At 41.7% G+C, this 18136-nt stretch overlaps 1 protein-coding gene across 1 annotated transcript in view; it reads right to left on the bottom strand.

The window, feature by feature from the left end:
* Window positions 1–18136, bottom strand: part of MMRN1 (multimerin 1) — an 85446-nt gene that overhangs the window by 20642 nt on the left and 46668 nt on the right. Inside the window, exons 4-5 of the mRNA XM_032224656.1 lie at window positions 12267–12374; window positions 9457–9630 (exon numbers count right to left, since the gene is read on the bottom strand). Of these exons, the coding sequence (XP_032080547.1) occupies window positions 9457–9630; window positions 12267–12374 (282 nt within the window). The remainder of the gene's footprint in view (window positions 1–9456; window positions 9631–12266; window positions 12375–18136) is intronic.

The following is an 18136-nucleotide window of genomic DNA, read 5'->3' as shown; positions in this document are numbered from 1 at the left end:
ACTATATGTCATCCCTGCCTCAATTTTCAAAATTCACTGAATGTGAAGAAACATTGTGGGCTTACAGATAAGACAGAACCTGCTGTAATTGCCTGAAATGTTCTAAGTAAAAATCCCTCCTGGCTGAAAGAGAAACAACATGCCCAGAGAAACCTCTGATATGAGTGACAACTGCTTTGCTTGTAGGCAAATAAACACAAAATAATGATATATTTATTTACTTGTTTGCACTTTTACCCAACCTGTATGAGAAATCTTTTTTGTTAATCCAGCATTATAAGGAATTAAGCTATACCCTGGAAAGTTATAATTTAGATGAATTAGATCTAATTAAAGAAGGCACCTGACTCGATCTATTCAGCATATTTAATATTGATAAATATCTTTTGAAGAGGGAATATACAGAAACAGGTTTAATAATGTTCTATCAGGTAGAAAAGAAAATTAAAGGTAAAGGTAAATGTTCCCTTTACACATACTGTATGTGCTAGTCATTCCTGACTCTAGGAGGCAGTGCTTATCTCCATTTCAAAGCCAAAGAGCCAGCGCTGTCTGAAGACGTTTCCATGGTCATGTGGCTGGCATAACTTAATGCCGAAGGCGCACGGAACACTTTTACCTTCCCACCAAAGGTGGTTCCTATTTTTCTACTTGCATTTTTACGTGCTTTCAAACTGCTAGGTTGGCAGAAGCTGGGACAAGTAATGGGAGCTCATTCTGACATGCAGCGCTAGGGATTCCAACTGGTGAATTGTCAACCTTTCTGATCAACAAGCTCAGTGTCTTAGCCACTGAGTCACTGCGTCCCTCAAAAGGAAAATACAGCAATGCATATATCAATCCACATACATGCACATCTAAAATGGATTAAAGTTGAAAAGCTAATCTCACTAAGCAGAAGAAATGGTTAATGATGTGTCAAGAACATAATTTTAATCTAACGGAGCAAAAAAATGGAAGAATGAAAGATGTAACTAACTGGAATATAAGGAAGAACCTGCAACCATGTGATATCAAAACCAAGGGCAAGTCCTATGGGGATCAATCTCAAATCCTTAATAAGTGCTAATTAGCTAAAGAAACTACACAACCACTAATTGCTTAGTGAAGGCCAACTTTCAACTAAAAAGGAAGAATCATCTCACAGGTGTTGATGTCTGAAGGGCTCAATCTACTGCAGCATTTCAAAATACCGTATAAGACACACCTTTTTTCATCAAAAAAGAGGGTGAAAATCTGGGTGTGTCTTATACACTGAATACAGCATTTTTGACCATCCAAAACCCTGCTCCTTTTGCAAAAATGGCCATGCATTGCCTTTAGGAGGCTTCCAGAGTGCTCCTGAAGGCTGGGGATGGCAAAAATGAACCAAAAATGGGCCAATTTTTGCTCCCCGCAGCCCCTAAGCGCACTCCATAAGCCTCCTAAAGGCTATGCATGCCCTTTTTTTGACAAAAAACAGGCCCATTTTTGCGAAAAATTGACCTTTTGGGGGAGCTTTGGAGAGTGCCAAAACTTTTTTAAAAAATTTGCCTCTTCAAAATCTTGGTGCGTCTTATACTCTGGTGCGTCTTATAGTCCGAAAAATACAGTAAGTGAAATAAGTAGCCTCTAACCTGAGGCTTCCTTATCTGGGTAGCTTCTTAAAAAGCCTGTAGCATCTAGATATAAACCTCACCTCCCTCAAAGAGGATCTCTGGGGGTTGTACAATGTCATGCAACCTATAAATAAAACAACGTAGAAAAATTAACCTTAAAATTTAGAATTAAACTAGGATTGAAATTTTCAAAATTATAGAATAATGACAATTGAATATCAGAAGGGATTTTATTTTCAAAAAAAATCCAAAAATGGCCATTTAATGTTGGATTAAATGCAGGGGGGCTCTCAAGGCACTAGCCAGCCCCACAATTGGGTAGTTCTCTGTGCCGCTCTCCTCAAAGGCCGCAGAGCCAATCCCATTGTCCTTTCTTCCCCGCTAAGTCTCTGCCCTGAGTTCAATGGAGGCGTGTTATAGCTAAACTTCAATCCCCTGCCCCATACCAGGGTTTGCTGAATTTCTCTCCCAGTTAATTCTCTAGTTGACTTTTGATGAAGAGCAGGGAAGGGATGAGGGATGAGGACAATTCAGAGGTCATGTTAAGCTATGCAAAGGTCAGCTTTGAAAATAGGATGGAAGGTTGCACAAAACAAATGGAGAAGGCATGACAGATCCACTGGGAGCCTGGAAGACATAAATCTAATATGGTCAGAAAACAGAAAGGCAAAAAAAGCACAAAGGGAGAATCTGCCATCACAAGCGAAGTAAGACATCAAAATTTGTGAAGCTGAGGGAATCTACAAATTAGTGGGCTCCAAAGGTTGCATGATTTTGATGCCTGTGTGTGTGTGTGTGTATGTGTGTGTGTGTGTATGTGTGTGTGTGTGTTTGTCTGTGTGTGTGTGTGTGTGTGTGTCTGTGCACATGCATACTCACAGGTACCTTAGAATGAAGATGTGAGTAGGGGTTTTTTTAAAGAGCAAAACTGAAAAGATCCCATAGAAACTCTCAGGTCAACATGAAGGCCTCACTGGTTTTGATGGGAAAGATTGACAATGTGTTTATAATAAGTCTTTCCTTTTTGAAATTGGTGAAGTAGGAAAGGGACAACTCACTCTGATTTTATACTTAAATGCATTGGAAGACACTTTATGTTTGGCAACTAACCTGTGAACTCAGGTATCGCATGGTTTTATGGTCATCATTCCATTCAAATTCTCAGCATCCAGGTAATCAATAATGGTAATGAAAACTTTCTCACCTATTGATTTGCATTTCCTGGCTCTCTTTCTCTTGATGGTTCCTCAGATTGATTATGCCGCAACCCCAGAGTAACAGACTAAGAACCTTATTTGAAAACTACAAAAGCGTCACTGAGTTACAGGAAGAAGATGGAGAAATAGCTTCTATATTAGGGGATAGGAGTGTTCAGTAGAAAGAGGTGGTCGGGTTGGGAAATGAGACTCTTTGTGATGGACGAAGATGCTGCTACATTGTAGAGCAATTTTGAAGAAATATTAACTGTATACCCTGGAGAACAACTACTCACGGAATCCATATAGGAAGCAGTTCAAAGGCAAGGGAAATGGATCATGGAAAGATTGCAACCTTTTCATCTAGCGTCTGGTAGAAGAGCAATCTAATTCATAAATTGTGTGTGTGTGTGTGTGTGTGTGTGTGTGTATATATATATATATATATATATATATATATATATATATATATATATATATATATATATATATATATATATATATATATATATTTATTAGTATCACAACCCCTGGTAAGCCCCAATTATGGGAGGAAGCTAACTGCTTCCAACATATACATATACATATACATATACATATACATATACATATACATATACATATACATATACATATACATATATATATATATCCCAGGTTCGATTCCAGTAAGGTATGGCTAGCTGATGAGACCTAAATAGCTTGAAATAGCTTGATACTAGTCTCCCTTTATTTATTTATCAGCACAAATGCAAAACACACACACACACACACATATGTATGTATGTATGTATGTATGTATGTATTATGTATTATGTATGTATGTATGTATTGTGTCACAACCCCTGGTATGCCCAAATATGGGAGGAAGCATATGCTTCCTTTCTCTGTCTATTGGCTCATTACAAAAGACCATCCAGACAGGAAGCCATTATTTTTTGATGTTGCCTTTGTTACATTTGTGTTGCATTTATGCTGATAAATAAATAAAGGGAGACTAGTATAGATCTATTTCAAGCTATTTAGCTCTCATCAGCTAGCCATACCCTTACTGGGATTTGAACCTGTGCTGTATTACATATTAGGCAGTTGTGTTAGCCACTAAGCCACAGGCTCTCCTCTTTTGACAAAACACCACCCTGCCTCAGCTGATAAGGGAGGAGAGCTTGTGGCTTAGAGGTTAATATAACTGCCTAATATGTAAAATAGCCCAAGTTTAAATCCCAGTAAGGGTATGGCTAGCTGATGAGAGCTAAATAGATAGCTATGTGTGTGTGTGTGTTTGTTCCAGCATAACTCTGGAATACCTCGAGCAATTTCAACCAAACTTGGTATACATATTACTTACTCTCTGGAAACAAATATTGTGGGGGTAAGACACCCCTAACACCCCTTGGGGCATGTGTTCTGTTAAGATACAGTCTGTTGCGCCTTAAAATGGCTTCGACCATACTGCTGTAAAATGACTTCTACTGTACAGTGCTGTGGAGTGGCCATGGTAACGGCTCCACAGTACTCCACAAGGGGACTCCCTCTGGTAAGGGGAAAAATCCAACATTAAAAATTGCGGTGACATTCATGGAAGGGTTGGGATAAATAAATACCCGGCAGCACCGGGTTATCAGCGAGTAACTAATATGAATCAAAGAGAAGCTTTGGCAGATAAAGAGGGCATTCAAGCCTCCTGGACAAAGCTGACATAAGCTGGTAAGAAAATTCAGTTTAAAAAGTCTTGAAAAGCAGCAGTTCCCTTCTAATGGCCCAATTCTGTAAATACAGCTCATAGACTGTATACAGTTGCAATGCGTGGCTGTGAAAGTTGGACCATAAGAAAGGTTGAGAGCCAAAGAATGGAGGCCTTTGAACTATGGTGCTGGAGAAGACTCCTGCAAGTCCCTTAAACTGCAAGGCGATTAAACCGGTCAGTCCTAGAGGAGATCAGCCCTGACTGCTCTTTAGAAGGCCAGATCCTGAAGATGAAACTCAAATACTTTGGCCACCTAATGAGAAGGAAGGACTCACTGGAGAAGAGCCTAATGCTGGGAAAGACTGAGAGCAAAAGAAGAAGGGGACGACAGAGAAGGAGTTAGCTGGATGGAGTCACCAAGGCAGTAGCAGTGAACTTAAATGGTGTGAACTTAAATGGACTTAAATGGGGATGGTACAGGACAGGAAGGCCTAGAGGAATGTTGTCCATGGGGTCGTGATGGGTCGGACATGACTTCGCAACTAACAACAACAATTGTATACAGATCGAAGTGTCCCTTATACAGGGAAGAGTTAAACAGATTACTTACTCTCTGGAAACAAATACTGTGGGGGTCAGACACCCCTAACACCCTTATACAGGGAAGAGTTATAGACATTAAAGAAAAATGTTGGAATCCTGCAGAATAGATTGTCCTTGAAGGAAAAGGGAACATGAAACTCTTCAGCGTGTGGACAAGAAATACATTTCAGCAACTGATAAACTTCACCAAGCCTTCATAAATTCTCCCTGGATGGACTCACTGTTAGGCCTGGTGATTTCTAATCCTTCTATAAAGTAGTGGCACCACATTCAAAATAAATATAACTCTTAGAAGACAGGAGACAAGCATTGTTACATTGCAATGGCAATGTCTGAGATGGTACTGTGTTTCCCCGAAAATAAGACAGGGTCTTATTTTTTTTGACCCACGAAATAAGCACTTGGCCTTATTTTCAGCAATATCTTATTAGTTTTTGAGGTACAGGAGGCCGCGAGCGTGGTCACCTCATGGCTGCTGCTATGTTGCAATATTTTGGGGAGGGCTTATTTTCAGGAGAGGTCTTATTTTAGCACATGTTTGGGCTTATTATCCAGGGAGCAGTGGTGGTTTCCTGCCAGTTCGGACCAGTTTGACCGAACTGGTAGTGGTTGGGCAGCCTGGGTACAAGTTTAATTGTACTGCACATGTGTACCAGTGGTGGGTTCTGGGAAGTACGCCCCAGTACAGGCGTACCGGTGGCAACTGAGAGCAGTGGCCACCTTACCGGAAAGGTGTTTCGGTGGGCCACTTGCTCGCCCACGTTCCTAATTTCTTTTTAAGCCATCCTGGCCATTTGCACACATGGGCACAATGTACGGCGCCTGCGCGACCTCCGCCAAGCAACTGGAACATCACAGGGTGGTGGTGAGTGCATGCATGCACAGCACGCATGCCTGAGGTGGACGGATGGCTTCGGCGACAAGATTCGGAACCCACCACTGATGTGCATGCAGCGTGCATCAAGTGTGCACGCGGCGTGCACACAAGCAAGCCAGCAGTAGTGCCTGCCGGAACCCTCCCCTGCTGGAGAGGTCTTATTTTCAGGGAAACATGATATATGGAAAGTTGTTAGGATATCCTTGTAAGGATGCCATGGACATCTACTTATAAAACCAGCATTGTTAGGAATGTTTATGTAAGTAAAGCTTCTACACTAAACAGGGTTTTATTAACAGCTGGATCAGTGGTCGGTTCTGGATCCCGTTCCAACTGGTATGGTTGGAACGGACCCGGCGGCCATTCCATAGTGCGTGCATGCGTCATAGTGCCTCCATGATCCTCCGCGATGCTCCAGCTTCTCAGCGGAGCATCGTGCAGGCGCTGTACCCGCCATGTGCTTGCGCAGAAGCGCAGAAGCCTCAAAAGACCGGTAAGGAGCTCAGGCGGGCGGGTGTAATGTAGTGTTATATAATGGTTTAAACTAATCATTGTTTTATTTAACGAGACGGTTGTACCCCACTATTATATAATGGTTTGAACTAAGCATTGTTTTATTTAACTAAACTGTTGTACCCCACTATTATATAATGGTTTAAACTAATCATTGTTTTATTTAACTAAACTGTTGTGCCCCACTATTATATAATGTTTTAACCTTATCACTGTTTTATTTAACTAAATTGTTGTACCCCACTATTATATAATGGTTTAAACTAATCATTGTTTTATTTAACTAAACTGTTGTGCCCCACTATTATATAATGTTTTAACCTTATCACTGTAACTAAACTGTTGTACCCCACTATTATATAATGGTTTAAACTAATCATTGTTTTAACGAGACTGTTGTACGCTACAAAGAGTCTCTTTCTGTGAGATGAATGGCTACTTAAATTTGTTTAATAAATAAAATGAAATGAAAAAATAAGTATTATGAGGATGATGAACGGTATCTCTGTCACAATATCCTCCCTATTCAGAGATCAACAATTTATAACAAAGTTCTTCCTGCAACAGTGACTGGGTGGGTGTGGCCAACTCAACATCACTCACGTCGATGGGCGCTTGGCCTTAGCTGTGACAATATAATAAGGGTTAACCAGAGAGGCAGTTTCTGTAAGCAAGGCAATAAAGATTAGGCTAGAAACAACACTGGAATGTTTCCTTCCTTCCTACCTTCCTTACAGGATTAGCCCTGTAAAGTGGAAAAAAACACAAAATGAGATTTCTTCCAACAACCGGTTCTCTGAACTGCTTAGAAAGTTAACAACCGGTTCTCCCGGATAGGTGCAAACTGGCTGGATCCCATCACTGATTGTTTCCTAATATGATTTGATTGCTTATTTGTACCCTATGACTATCACTAAGTGTTGTACCTTATGATTTGTGATGAATGTATCTTCTCTTGTACACTGTATGTACACTGAGAGCTTATCCACCAAAGACAAATTCCTTGTGTGTCCAACCATACTTGGCCAATAAAGAATTCTATTCTATTCTATTCTATTCTATTCTACTTGGGTACTTGAGAGACCGCCTACTGCCAATTACCTCCACTAGGCCAATAAGATCCCATAGATTAGGCCTCCTCCAAATTTCATCAGCCAGTCAATGTCGACTGGCAACTACCCGGAGGAGAGCCTTCTCGGTGGCTGCTCCGACCCTATGGAACGAACTCCCTGTGGAGATTCGTACCCTCACCACCCTCCGGACCTTCCGCATAGCCCTTAAAACCTAGCTGTCCCGACAGGCCTGGGGCTAAAGACTTCAACCCCACCCGAATAGTATGATTGTTGCGCTTTTAACGATGTATTGTCTTCATGTGTGTAACTTGTTTGGTCCTTCCCTCCCCCTGAATTGTAGGGAAAGGGGCGGCATACAAATAAAGTATATTCTATTCTATTCTATTCTATTCTATTGGCAATTTTTGCTTTGCCAATGCTTTGTAAGCTGGCACATTTCAATCTTGAAAAACTGTAAAGGAGGCATGCGGAAGAGCTGAGTAACCAAACGATCAAAAGGTCCTCCAATTTGTAACATGTAAATTTAGATTCTATGTTTGCATTATAAGCATTTTAATTGGTTTCATTGGTCAATGACTCAAAAGAAATTCCGTTTACGGGTTATCCTTGATAGCGATAACACTGCGACCAGCAAGAACCATACTATTGAATGGATAGAATAAGCATTCATTATATTACATGAGTCACATGAAGCCACCTTGCAATAGTATCCTTCCTTATTCTTCCATTCATACAATGCACTGACTCATCAGCGGGATTGTTCATATGGTAAGAAGAGCTTTTCAAGGCAGCCCAGCAGGAAAACGGGCTGCTGGCTTGAAAAATATGCATGTAATCCTGAAAATCAGGAGAAGGCAGTATCTTCATTGTGTATCCAGTTCACACTAATTTCTTTTGCACCATTATAACCTCTGGTCATATCAGTATTTCATGCATTTTAAAACACAATAAAAACCTGTATATAGTTAGCAGGGCTAGAATGCGGTTGCAAACTATGAGCATTGTTGACTGAATCATATCCTCTCTGGTGGTTGGGAGCATATCTTGTGATGGATGGATGGGTGGATGGATGGATGGGAGGAAGGAAGGAAGGAAGGAAGGAAGAAAAAGAAGAAAGGAAGGAAGGAAGGAAGGAAGGAAGGAAGAAGAAAGAAAGAGGGAGGGAGCAAAGAAAGGAAGAGGAAGAGGGAGGGAGGGGAAGAAAGGAAGAAAGAAAGAAAGAAAAAGAGAAAGAAGGAAGGAAGGAAGGAGGAGGAGGAAGAGGGAGGGAGGGGAAGTAAGGGAAAAATGAAGAAAGAGGGAGGGAAGGAGGGAGGAATAAAAGAAAGAGAAAGACAGAGGGAGGGAAGGAAGGAAGAGGAAGAGGGAGGGAGGGAAAGGAAGGGAGAAAGAAAGAAAGAGGGAGGGAGGCAGGGAAGAGGGAGGCAGGGAAGAAAGAAAGAAAGAAAGAGAAAGAAAGAAAGAGGGAAGGAAGGAGGAGGAGGAGGAACAGGGAGGGAGGGAAAGTAAGGGAGAAAGGAAGAAAGAGGGAGGGAAGGAGGGAGGAATGAAAGAAAGAGAAAGAAAGACAGGGAGGGAGGGAAGGAATGAAGGAAGAGGGAGGGAAGGAAGGAGGAGGAAGAGGGAAGGAGGGAAAGGAAGGGAGAAAGAAAGAAAGAGGGAGGGAAGAGGGAGGAAAGAAAGAAAGAAAGAAAGAAAGAAAGAAAGAAAAGAAAGAAAGAAAGAAGGTAAGGGGGAGGAAGGAAGGACAATAGAAAGAAAAGAAGAACTAAATAATATGTGCTTCTTTGCAGAATATGGTATATTGCAATTGCAAGTGCTGGTAGTTTCTTCCTCCCCCTCTGACACCCCCCCCTTTTTTGCTCTTTTCTTAAGTAGGTGAGTGATTGCATTAATTTCTTCCTTTTACCTTTTAGAAACGCCGCCAAATCATTGCTCTTATCTTCATTGATTTTGCCTTCCAGAGAAGAAAGTGTCTGGCTCACGTCTCTCATGACGACTGAAATGTTGTCAACCTTCTTCTGTAGCAAAGTCAGTTTCATTTCCTGGCTGCTAATCTGTTCATTCACTTTTTGTGCAACTGCTATATTGGGGGGTGGGACGGTGGGGAGAAGGAGAGACATAGAAAGAAATGCAATAAAAGCATTTTTACTGCAAGGAAAAACATGGATCCACCAAAATACAACCCTCAGCCTGTTGTCAGAAAGAGGGCGGAAAGTTTCTTCACACACTCAAGTGAGTTTTCCGTTTGGATTTTTGTCACGCATCTTGGGCGACATACATTTCTACAAGCAACAGTCACCAAGAATGGCTGAATGATCCATATTCATTATAGGGTAGTTATAATTCCAGGAGAGTCTATTAAACAGTTAACAGAAATTTAATGAGCATAAGTGGAGTCGTTGTCTACCTAGTCAATTGCTTTTTTTACTGTTTCAATAAATCCACTATATACTCTATGTGATCGGTCCTATGCAAAATTTAACAGCCGTTGTGCTAATACGAATTTGCAGTGCAAAAATTAAATTGCACTTCAGCAATATATGGCTCCTTTAGCAATGGATACTACAATCCACTTTCCCTGGGAATGATTTTATTTATTTTTTATTTGTTTATGAAACCTGTATGCCTCTCATGTCATCCAAGCAGGGGTGGGCTGCTGGTGGATTGCACGGGTTCAGGCGATCTTCTAGTTAGGATTCTGTCCAATTTGGTGAACTCCCAAATGCCCCCCTGGCTGGCCACGCCCATCCCACTAAGTCCTGCCTGTCCCAGGAGTCTCCATGCGAACCCGTTGCTGCAATTTTTGAAGCTGACCCCTACATCTAAGGCAATTCAAAGAACTTTACAAACATTAAATAAAATATAGTGTAAAACATTAAATCAATAAACATTTCCTGTCCAAAATGTCTAAAGGATACAAGCTTGGATCAAGCCTCAGCCATCCCCTTCCTTAAAATATCCACCCCAATTGAAATAGAACATCCTCCCCACCCCCTAGAACAAAACTCCCCTTTCCCTCCCCCAAAATTGATCTCCGCCCCTTTTGTTGACATCAATCATTACTTGTGGCCTCCTAAACACCATTCAGAATACGGATCCTGAAATGCATCCTTTTATCTTGAAACACCCCCTAATGCAACCTACAGAGTTCATTTCCTTCCTTTATTTTATTGGCTCTCAATGAAACAATGACGGCACCCATCTACTACTGTTATTGCATAATAACGCCTTCTATAGGGGAGCCGAAAAATTAAGGAAGATGCCAGCAGTGGGTGACTTGCTTTGCAACATGCCAGCTACCTATTTGATTTTTAAAAATTGAAAAAAGCTTTGTGGGGAGGGGGGCGTCAGGTATAAGGAAGATGTCTGCATGTATGCTTCAATCCAAAGGCATCAAGGTAGCACACCTTGAAATAAACTACCGTATTTTTTTGGAGTATAACACGCACCTTTTTTCCTCAAAAGAGTGTGAAAATCTGGGTGCGTCTTTTAGAGGGTGAAAATCTGGCTGTGTCTTATAGACTGAATACAGCATTTTTTCCTTCCAAAACCCCGCCCCTTTTGCAAAAATGGCCATGCATAGCCTTTAGGAGGCTTCCAGAGTGCTCCTGGGGGCTGGGAGGGCAAGAATGAGCGACAAAAGGGGCAATTTTTTGCTTGTTTTTGCCCCCCCCTGCCCCCAGAATCACTCTATAGGCCTCCTAAAGGCTATGCATGCCTCTTTTTTTTTTTTTTTTTAACAAAAAACGGGCCTGTTTTCGTGAAAAACAGGCCATTTTTGGGAGGTCTGCAGAGTGCAGAAACTTTTTTTAAAATTTGCCTCTTCAAAATCCTATACTGCATCTTATACACTGGTGTGTCTTATACTCCGAAAAATATGGTATTTTTTGCAAGAACAATCTGAAGGGGTTGCAGCTGGTGTCATTTATATATATATATATAAATGGCTGTGTTTTTTGTGTGTGTATGTTCCAGCATAACTCTGGAATGCCTCAAGCAACTTCAACCAAACTTGGTACACAGATGGCTTATTCTTTGGAAACAAATACTGTGAGGGTAAGACACCCCTAACATGCCTCGGGGTATGTGTGTGTTCTGTTAAGTTACAGCCTGTTGTGCCTTAAAATGGCTTCTACTGTGCTGCCGTAAAATGGCTTCTACTGTACAGTGCAGTGGAGTTGCCATGGTAATGGCTTCACAGTACTCCACAAGGGGGTTCCCTCTGGTAAGGGGGAAAATCCAACATTAGAAATTACGTTTGGTCCAGACATCTCCCCACTATAAATAAATACTTGGGCAACGCTGGGATATTGGCTAGTGGCTTATAAAATAGAAAAGGTCTGATGGCCTATCTATAGTTTTCTCTGGATCACAGAATATAGCAGCTAACTATATCCAACTACTATATCCGTTGAATTCATGCCATTGGAGCTCTTGACTCAGCATTGCTTTAATTGTTTCTTATGAGGTCATCGCCAGTTTATGCCTGAAAACGATTATATTTTTTTGCTGATTCAGTTCAGTAGCTCTCCTCTAAGCCTATTCTCTATAAATATTCTCTTCTGCCCCATCACCTTTCTCAGTATAAGAAAGAAAAGGCTCTGATGATTCGACCACACTTTGGAGTATAAGGGGATCTGCTTTAGTTCTGGGTTTTAATAAATGGAATTGGCAATGGTAGTGCAGGGAACTATAATAATTACAATTACTACTGACCTTGGTCATTGAGCTCCTGCTGCTGCTGTTGGTTTCCCAGAGTTTGCCCAGTAGTAGCTGTGTTGCTCTCTGCCTGGTTGCTGTGGATGAGTATTTGATCCTGTTGGGCTGAATGAAGAAGAAGAAACAAAGTTGGGTGAGTTGTCTGATGTGATTAATTCTTTCAATACTCAACAATATTATGACCTGTTGGAGTCTCAGTGGATCATCAGTTAAATATGAGTCAGCAGTGTGAGATGGGAGCTAAAAAAGCCAATGCAATCCTAAGTAGCATTAACAGAGGTATATAATCAAGATCAAGTGAGGTACTAATAGCACTCTATAAAGCCTTTGAAAGACCACACCTAAAACCAGTTTTGCTCACTACACTATAAAAAAGATGTTGAGACTCTAGAAAAAGTGCAGAGAAGAGCAACCGAGATGATGAGGGGATTGGAGGCTAAAACATGAAGAACGGTTACAGGAACTGGGCATGGCTAGTCTAGTGAAGACAAGGACCAGGGTACACATGATAGTAGTCTTTCAATATTTGAGGGGCTGCCACAGAGAAGAAGGGGTCAATCTATTTTCCAAGGCACCCAAAGACCAGACAAGGAATTATGGATGGAAACTGACCAAGGAGAGATTCAACCTGGAAATAAGGAGGGTTTTTTCTGACAGTGAGAACAATCAAACAATGGAACATTGGTTGCCTTCAGAAGTTGTTGAGGGCTTCACCACTGGAGGCTTTCAAGAAGAGATTGGACTGCCATTTCTCAGAAATGGTGTAGGATCTCCTAATTGGGCAGGGGGTTGGACTAGATAACCTACAAGGTCCCTTCCAACTCTGTTAATGTGTTAATCTGTGCTTTTTGGTGCCCCTCCACTTCTCAGACTTAAGATAAAAGGTAAAGCTTCCCCTCAAACATTTGTGCTAGTCATTCCTGACTCTAGGGGGTGGTGCTCATCTCCGTTTCAAAGCCGAAGAGCCAGTGCTGTCCGAAGACGTCTCTGTGGTCATGTGGCCGGCATGACTAAACACCGAAGGAGCACATAATGCTCTTACCTTCCCACCAAAGGTGGTTCCTATTTTTCTACTTGCATTTTTACATGCTTTTGAACTGCTAGGTTGGCAGAAGCTGGGACAAGTAATGGGAACTCACTCCGTTACGTGGCACTAGGGATTCGAACCACCAAACTTAAATATCTGTGCTAATTATTGAGTCGGCTATTCTGTCCATCTAGGCCACATGCTATGCTACCAGATTGTTAGAGGATGTGAAATGGTTATAGTTCTTACCAAAGAAGATTAACTCTTCCAGTTTTCAATTGATTGTGATTTGCAAAAGTTGCAAAAAATTTTCTCCTTTATCATTAAAATCACTGGGAGATTGGCATGCTTAACACCACAGAGTTAGAAAAGAGCATTGAACAAGTCCTGTATAATAATTACATTGCATCTTTTGCAGAACTCCTACGATCCTGAGGAAGAGTGATCAAAATAATTGGTTTCTGTTCAGTTGTATAACCTCTGATAGGTATCAGTCTGGATCTCAAGTGTTGCCTTTTCACTAAAACTCTAGAAATTTTTGCACTGCTGATTGAAAATGGGCAGGAGGCTTGGCAAATTGTTGAAATTTTACTAGGGAAAGGATCTTAGTGTTCCCAAATTTGACATAACTGCAAATCAACTACAGCTATTTGAAGGGACACGGTGGCTCAATGGCTAAGCTGCTGAGCTTGTCGATCAGAAAGGTCAGCAGTTCGGCAGTTCGAATCCCTAGTGCTGCATAACATAGTGAGCTCCCGTTAACTTGTCCCAGCTTCTGCCAACCTAGCAGTCCGAAAGCATGTAAAAAATGCAAGTAGAAAAATAGGGACCACCTTTGGTGGGAAGTTAACAGCGTTTCGTGCACCTTCGGTGTTTAGTCATGCAGGCCACATGACCATGGAAACGTCTTCCGACAGAGCTGGCTCTTCAATTTAGAAACAGAGATAAGCATTGCCCCCTAGAGTCGGGAACAACTAACACATATGTGCGAGGGGAACCTTTACCTTTACAGTTATTTGATTCTCTCTGGCCTCTTGCCTAAAGTGTGTTTGTGTATGCGTAGCATTGTTGGGTAGAGAAGTTGCAACTTCTTAGCAGGGCATAAGCAGAGGGCAGCAGGAGGGATGGCAAAGGGGAGAAAATAACTCTAGAAGTGAGGGGATAATTAATTCAATGTTCCTAAACATGATATATCAAAAAAACATGTGAGTCATTCAGGTGACTTGATATTGATTTAAAATCCCAAAGGACATCATTACTGTACAAAGCTCAGTAAGCTTTACGCTGGAGTGGATAACTTTTTGGCTCAGCTACCAATTTTTGTAGGCTCCAAGGATACTCATTGTTGCGTGTAGGAAATGACATTGTTATGAAGAGCTGTGTGTTATTTTGTTTTGTTTTTGTCAAAACAGGGGCTACTCCCCCACAAACATTTCTCTGAAATAATCATTTCTGACTGTCCTGGATACACCTGAGATCAGCTTTCACCTAAATTTAAAATAAAGATAGATAGATAGATGATAGATAGATAGATAGATAGATAGATAGATAGATAGATAGATAGATAGATAGATATACATACATACATGCATGCATACATGCATACATACATACATACATACATACATACATACATATATACATATATACATATATACATATATACATATATACACATACAATTTGAATTGTATGCCTCAGAATCTTTCTAGAAAGGTTCTAGTTCAGGAGTCTCCAACCTTGGCAACTTTAAGACTTGTGGTCTTCAACTCCCAGAATTCCTCAACCAGTTGGCTAAGTCCACAAGTCTTAAAGTTGCCAAGGTTGGAGACTCCTGAACTAGAACCTTTCTAGAAAGATTCTGAGGCCCTTTGAGGTAGAACAATATTCCCTTCAAAGCAGGGGCGGGCTTCAAAAATTTTAGCAAGCAATTCTCTGTCTGGTTACTGGTTGGTGTGGCTATGGTGGGTGTGGCCATGTCTGCCTCCTGCACCACGGTGGGGGGGAGTTTTTGCCCTCCCTGGGCTCCGGTGGTTTTCTTTGAGCCTCTGGGAGGGCAAAAATGGCCTCCCCAGGCTCCGCAGGCCCTCTGGAAGTTGGAAACGGGCCTATTTATGGCCTTCCCGAACTTCTGGTGGGTCCGTTTTTCGCCTTCCCCGAGCCTTCGCATGCACTCTGCATTTACCGCATCCAAAATGGGCCACGTGGGCTGGAAGGGGAGGGGAGGGGTGGGCAGGGCCAGCCAGGAGTGGGATTTGAGGGTTCTCCAAACTTCACAGAATCTTAGCTAGAGGTTCTCCCAAATCCTTCCGAGCCCCCAGCAGCCCAGCCCTGCTTCAAAGTAATCAGACTGATTCACTTTAGATCTCTGCGTGACCTTATGGACTTTTAAGTTGCTCTGAGAGAAGCATCTCAAAATTTGAAACATGATTTCTGTTGAGGGATCCCCCAACAGAAAGCAGATTTCTGTGCCAACACAACATAGATACTGTGTCTGCATCATTAATCTGTTTCCCGTTCAATTAGCCATTTATTCAGCATTGCCCTGCGTTTTTATCAGCCTACCAAATTATAGGAGGACAAATCAAAGTTGTGCCACTTGGGAGTCTCACGCTGCCTTCTCTGTCCTCGTTCCGCGGGTGGCTTCTGTCTGCTGACTTTGGTGTAGTCATTTGAACTTTAGTCCACATCACGTTTTTATGTCTTTTGCATGTTCCCGCTGCTCCTGGCAAATGTTAAGTCTCTGTCTGCTTATCCAATTCCAGGCCCAGATGGGTGTCATTTTTGTAACGACCAATTCGTGAGCATATGACACTACTTGAATTAAACATGTTATTTATTTTATAAATAAATGGACCCTGCACCTCTCTGAATACACTAGGAAGGAGGAGGAGGAGGAGGAGGAGGAGGAGGAGGAGGAGGAGGAGGAGGAGGAGGAGGAGGAGGAGGAGGAAGAGGAGAAGATGATGATTATTTAGTTTATAAACAGGGTCATTTTTTCTGATTTTAAATACATTCCTATAGGCTGCACCGTATAGATAGTTTCCAAAGCCTGCAATGTGCACAGAAGCAGTTGAAAATGCCTCTGTAATGCAAAGACATTCTTTGCTATTTAGATACCTCGATTACCAGACAATTTGATATGTTGGGACTATTGCCAACCCGAAGAGTTTCCAGATTGTTTCCATTGCAGTTGTAAACAGTGAACAGGCAATTGTATTCTGGAGAGCCTACCACTTCCATCATTCTTAGCTACCAGATATGCTATTCCTTTTGTTGAAAGCGGAAAGAAACTTGCATTGGTTTGAAAGAGATTTTTTTAGATAAGTAGCATCGATAACTGGGGAAAATTACACATGTCTGTGTGTGTGTGTTTTTAATGGGAGCATATCATGCAATTGAGGAACCCCCTATTATGATGATGCTCCTTGGAATTTAATTAAAGGTGAGAAATCAAGCAGATTGCAAATTTGGAGAAAAATGGCTATACAGCGAGAGACACAACATACCCACTTGTTCCCCTTGTGGTCACTTTATGACTAAGCAAGGGCAAACTTCACACACTCTAATCCTCCTTTGAAAGAATTTCTACAGCCAATTTTGTTTCATCAGATTGAAGGGGAAATAGGTCAATGCATACATTTGATTTTCCCTAGTGTTCATCCTAGGAAGTGTTTGTGTGTGTGTGTGAGAGAGAGAGAGAGAGAGAGAGGGAGAGGGAGAGGGAGAGGGAGGGAGGGAGGGAGGGAGGGAGGGAGGGAGGGAGGGAGGGAGGGAGAGAGAGAGAGAGAGAGAGAGAGAGAGAGAGAGAGAGAGAGAATCCTGCCATTGTATGCTGCCTATTGTCATGTCTTTAGGCATCTCTCTCTCTCTCTCTCTCTCTCTCTCTCTCTCTCTCTCTCTCTCTCTCTCTCTCTGTGTGTGTGTGTGTGTGTGTGTGTGTGTGTACATAGACAAGCCCCGCTTTCTGCTACCAACAATCCTCATGTGAGTGAGCCTGACAAAAGGTGTATTGTAGTAGCCAAGCAATATCCTGTGGATGATTAATGAACTGTAGCAACTTTCCAGGGTTGGATCAAATCTGGAATAAAATCAAGGGAAAGGATTTTATTTTCTACCATTTTTTTTTATCCAGCAATTTTGGGAAATGCCTCATTTTACTTGAGTCTATTCTGAATCAGGCCAGGGGGAGTTTGCCTATTGCTATTAATATCACACTATAGTCTTGATAAGAATGAGGAATAATTAAATCTATATTGAGACGTTACCCAAGGGATCTGCAAGAGAACCGTATCATTTTTAATAAAGAAGGAACAAAATTGCACTCTAGGTACTTGAGAATACTCTGAACTGATCTCTTAAGAGAGTCACTTTCCAGTAAGTGTGAGCAGCAGTAATTCTATAGAAAATTACCTCTGCTTGTAGCCTGGTTCAGTTTTATTTATATATATATTTGTTATTACAATGCAGCAGAGAACATCGCATTACAAAGGGTTGCAATACTCAGTGTTTGTACATTAAAAGGTAAAAATTCCCCTCGCACATACATGCTAGTCATTCCCAAATCTGGGGAGGGGGGCAGTGCTCATCTCTGTTTCAAAGCCGAAGAGACAGCGCTCTCCGAAGACGTCTCCGTGGTCATGTGGCTGGCATGACTAAACGCCGAAGGCGCACGGAATGCTGTTACCTTCCCACAAAAGGTGGTCCCTATTTTTCTATTTGCATTTTTTATATGCTTTTGAACTGCTAGGTTGGCAGAAGCTGGGATTCAAACCGCCGAACTGCTGACCTTTCTGATCGACAAGCTCAGTGTCTTAGCCACTGAGGCACCGCATCCCCT

The sequence above is a fragment of the Thamnophis elegans genome, chromosome 9 (genome assembly GCF_009769535.1).
Source record: "Thamnophis elegans isolate rThaEle1 chromosome 9, rThaEle1.pri, whole genome shotgun sequence".
NCBI lineage: Eukaryota > Metazoa > Chordata > Lepidosauria > Squamata > Colubridae > Thamnophis > Thamnophis elegans.
This window is presented reverse-complemented; position numbering and strand designations above follow the sequence as displayed.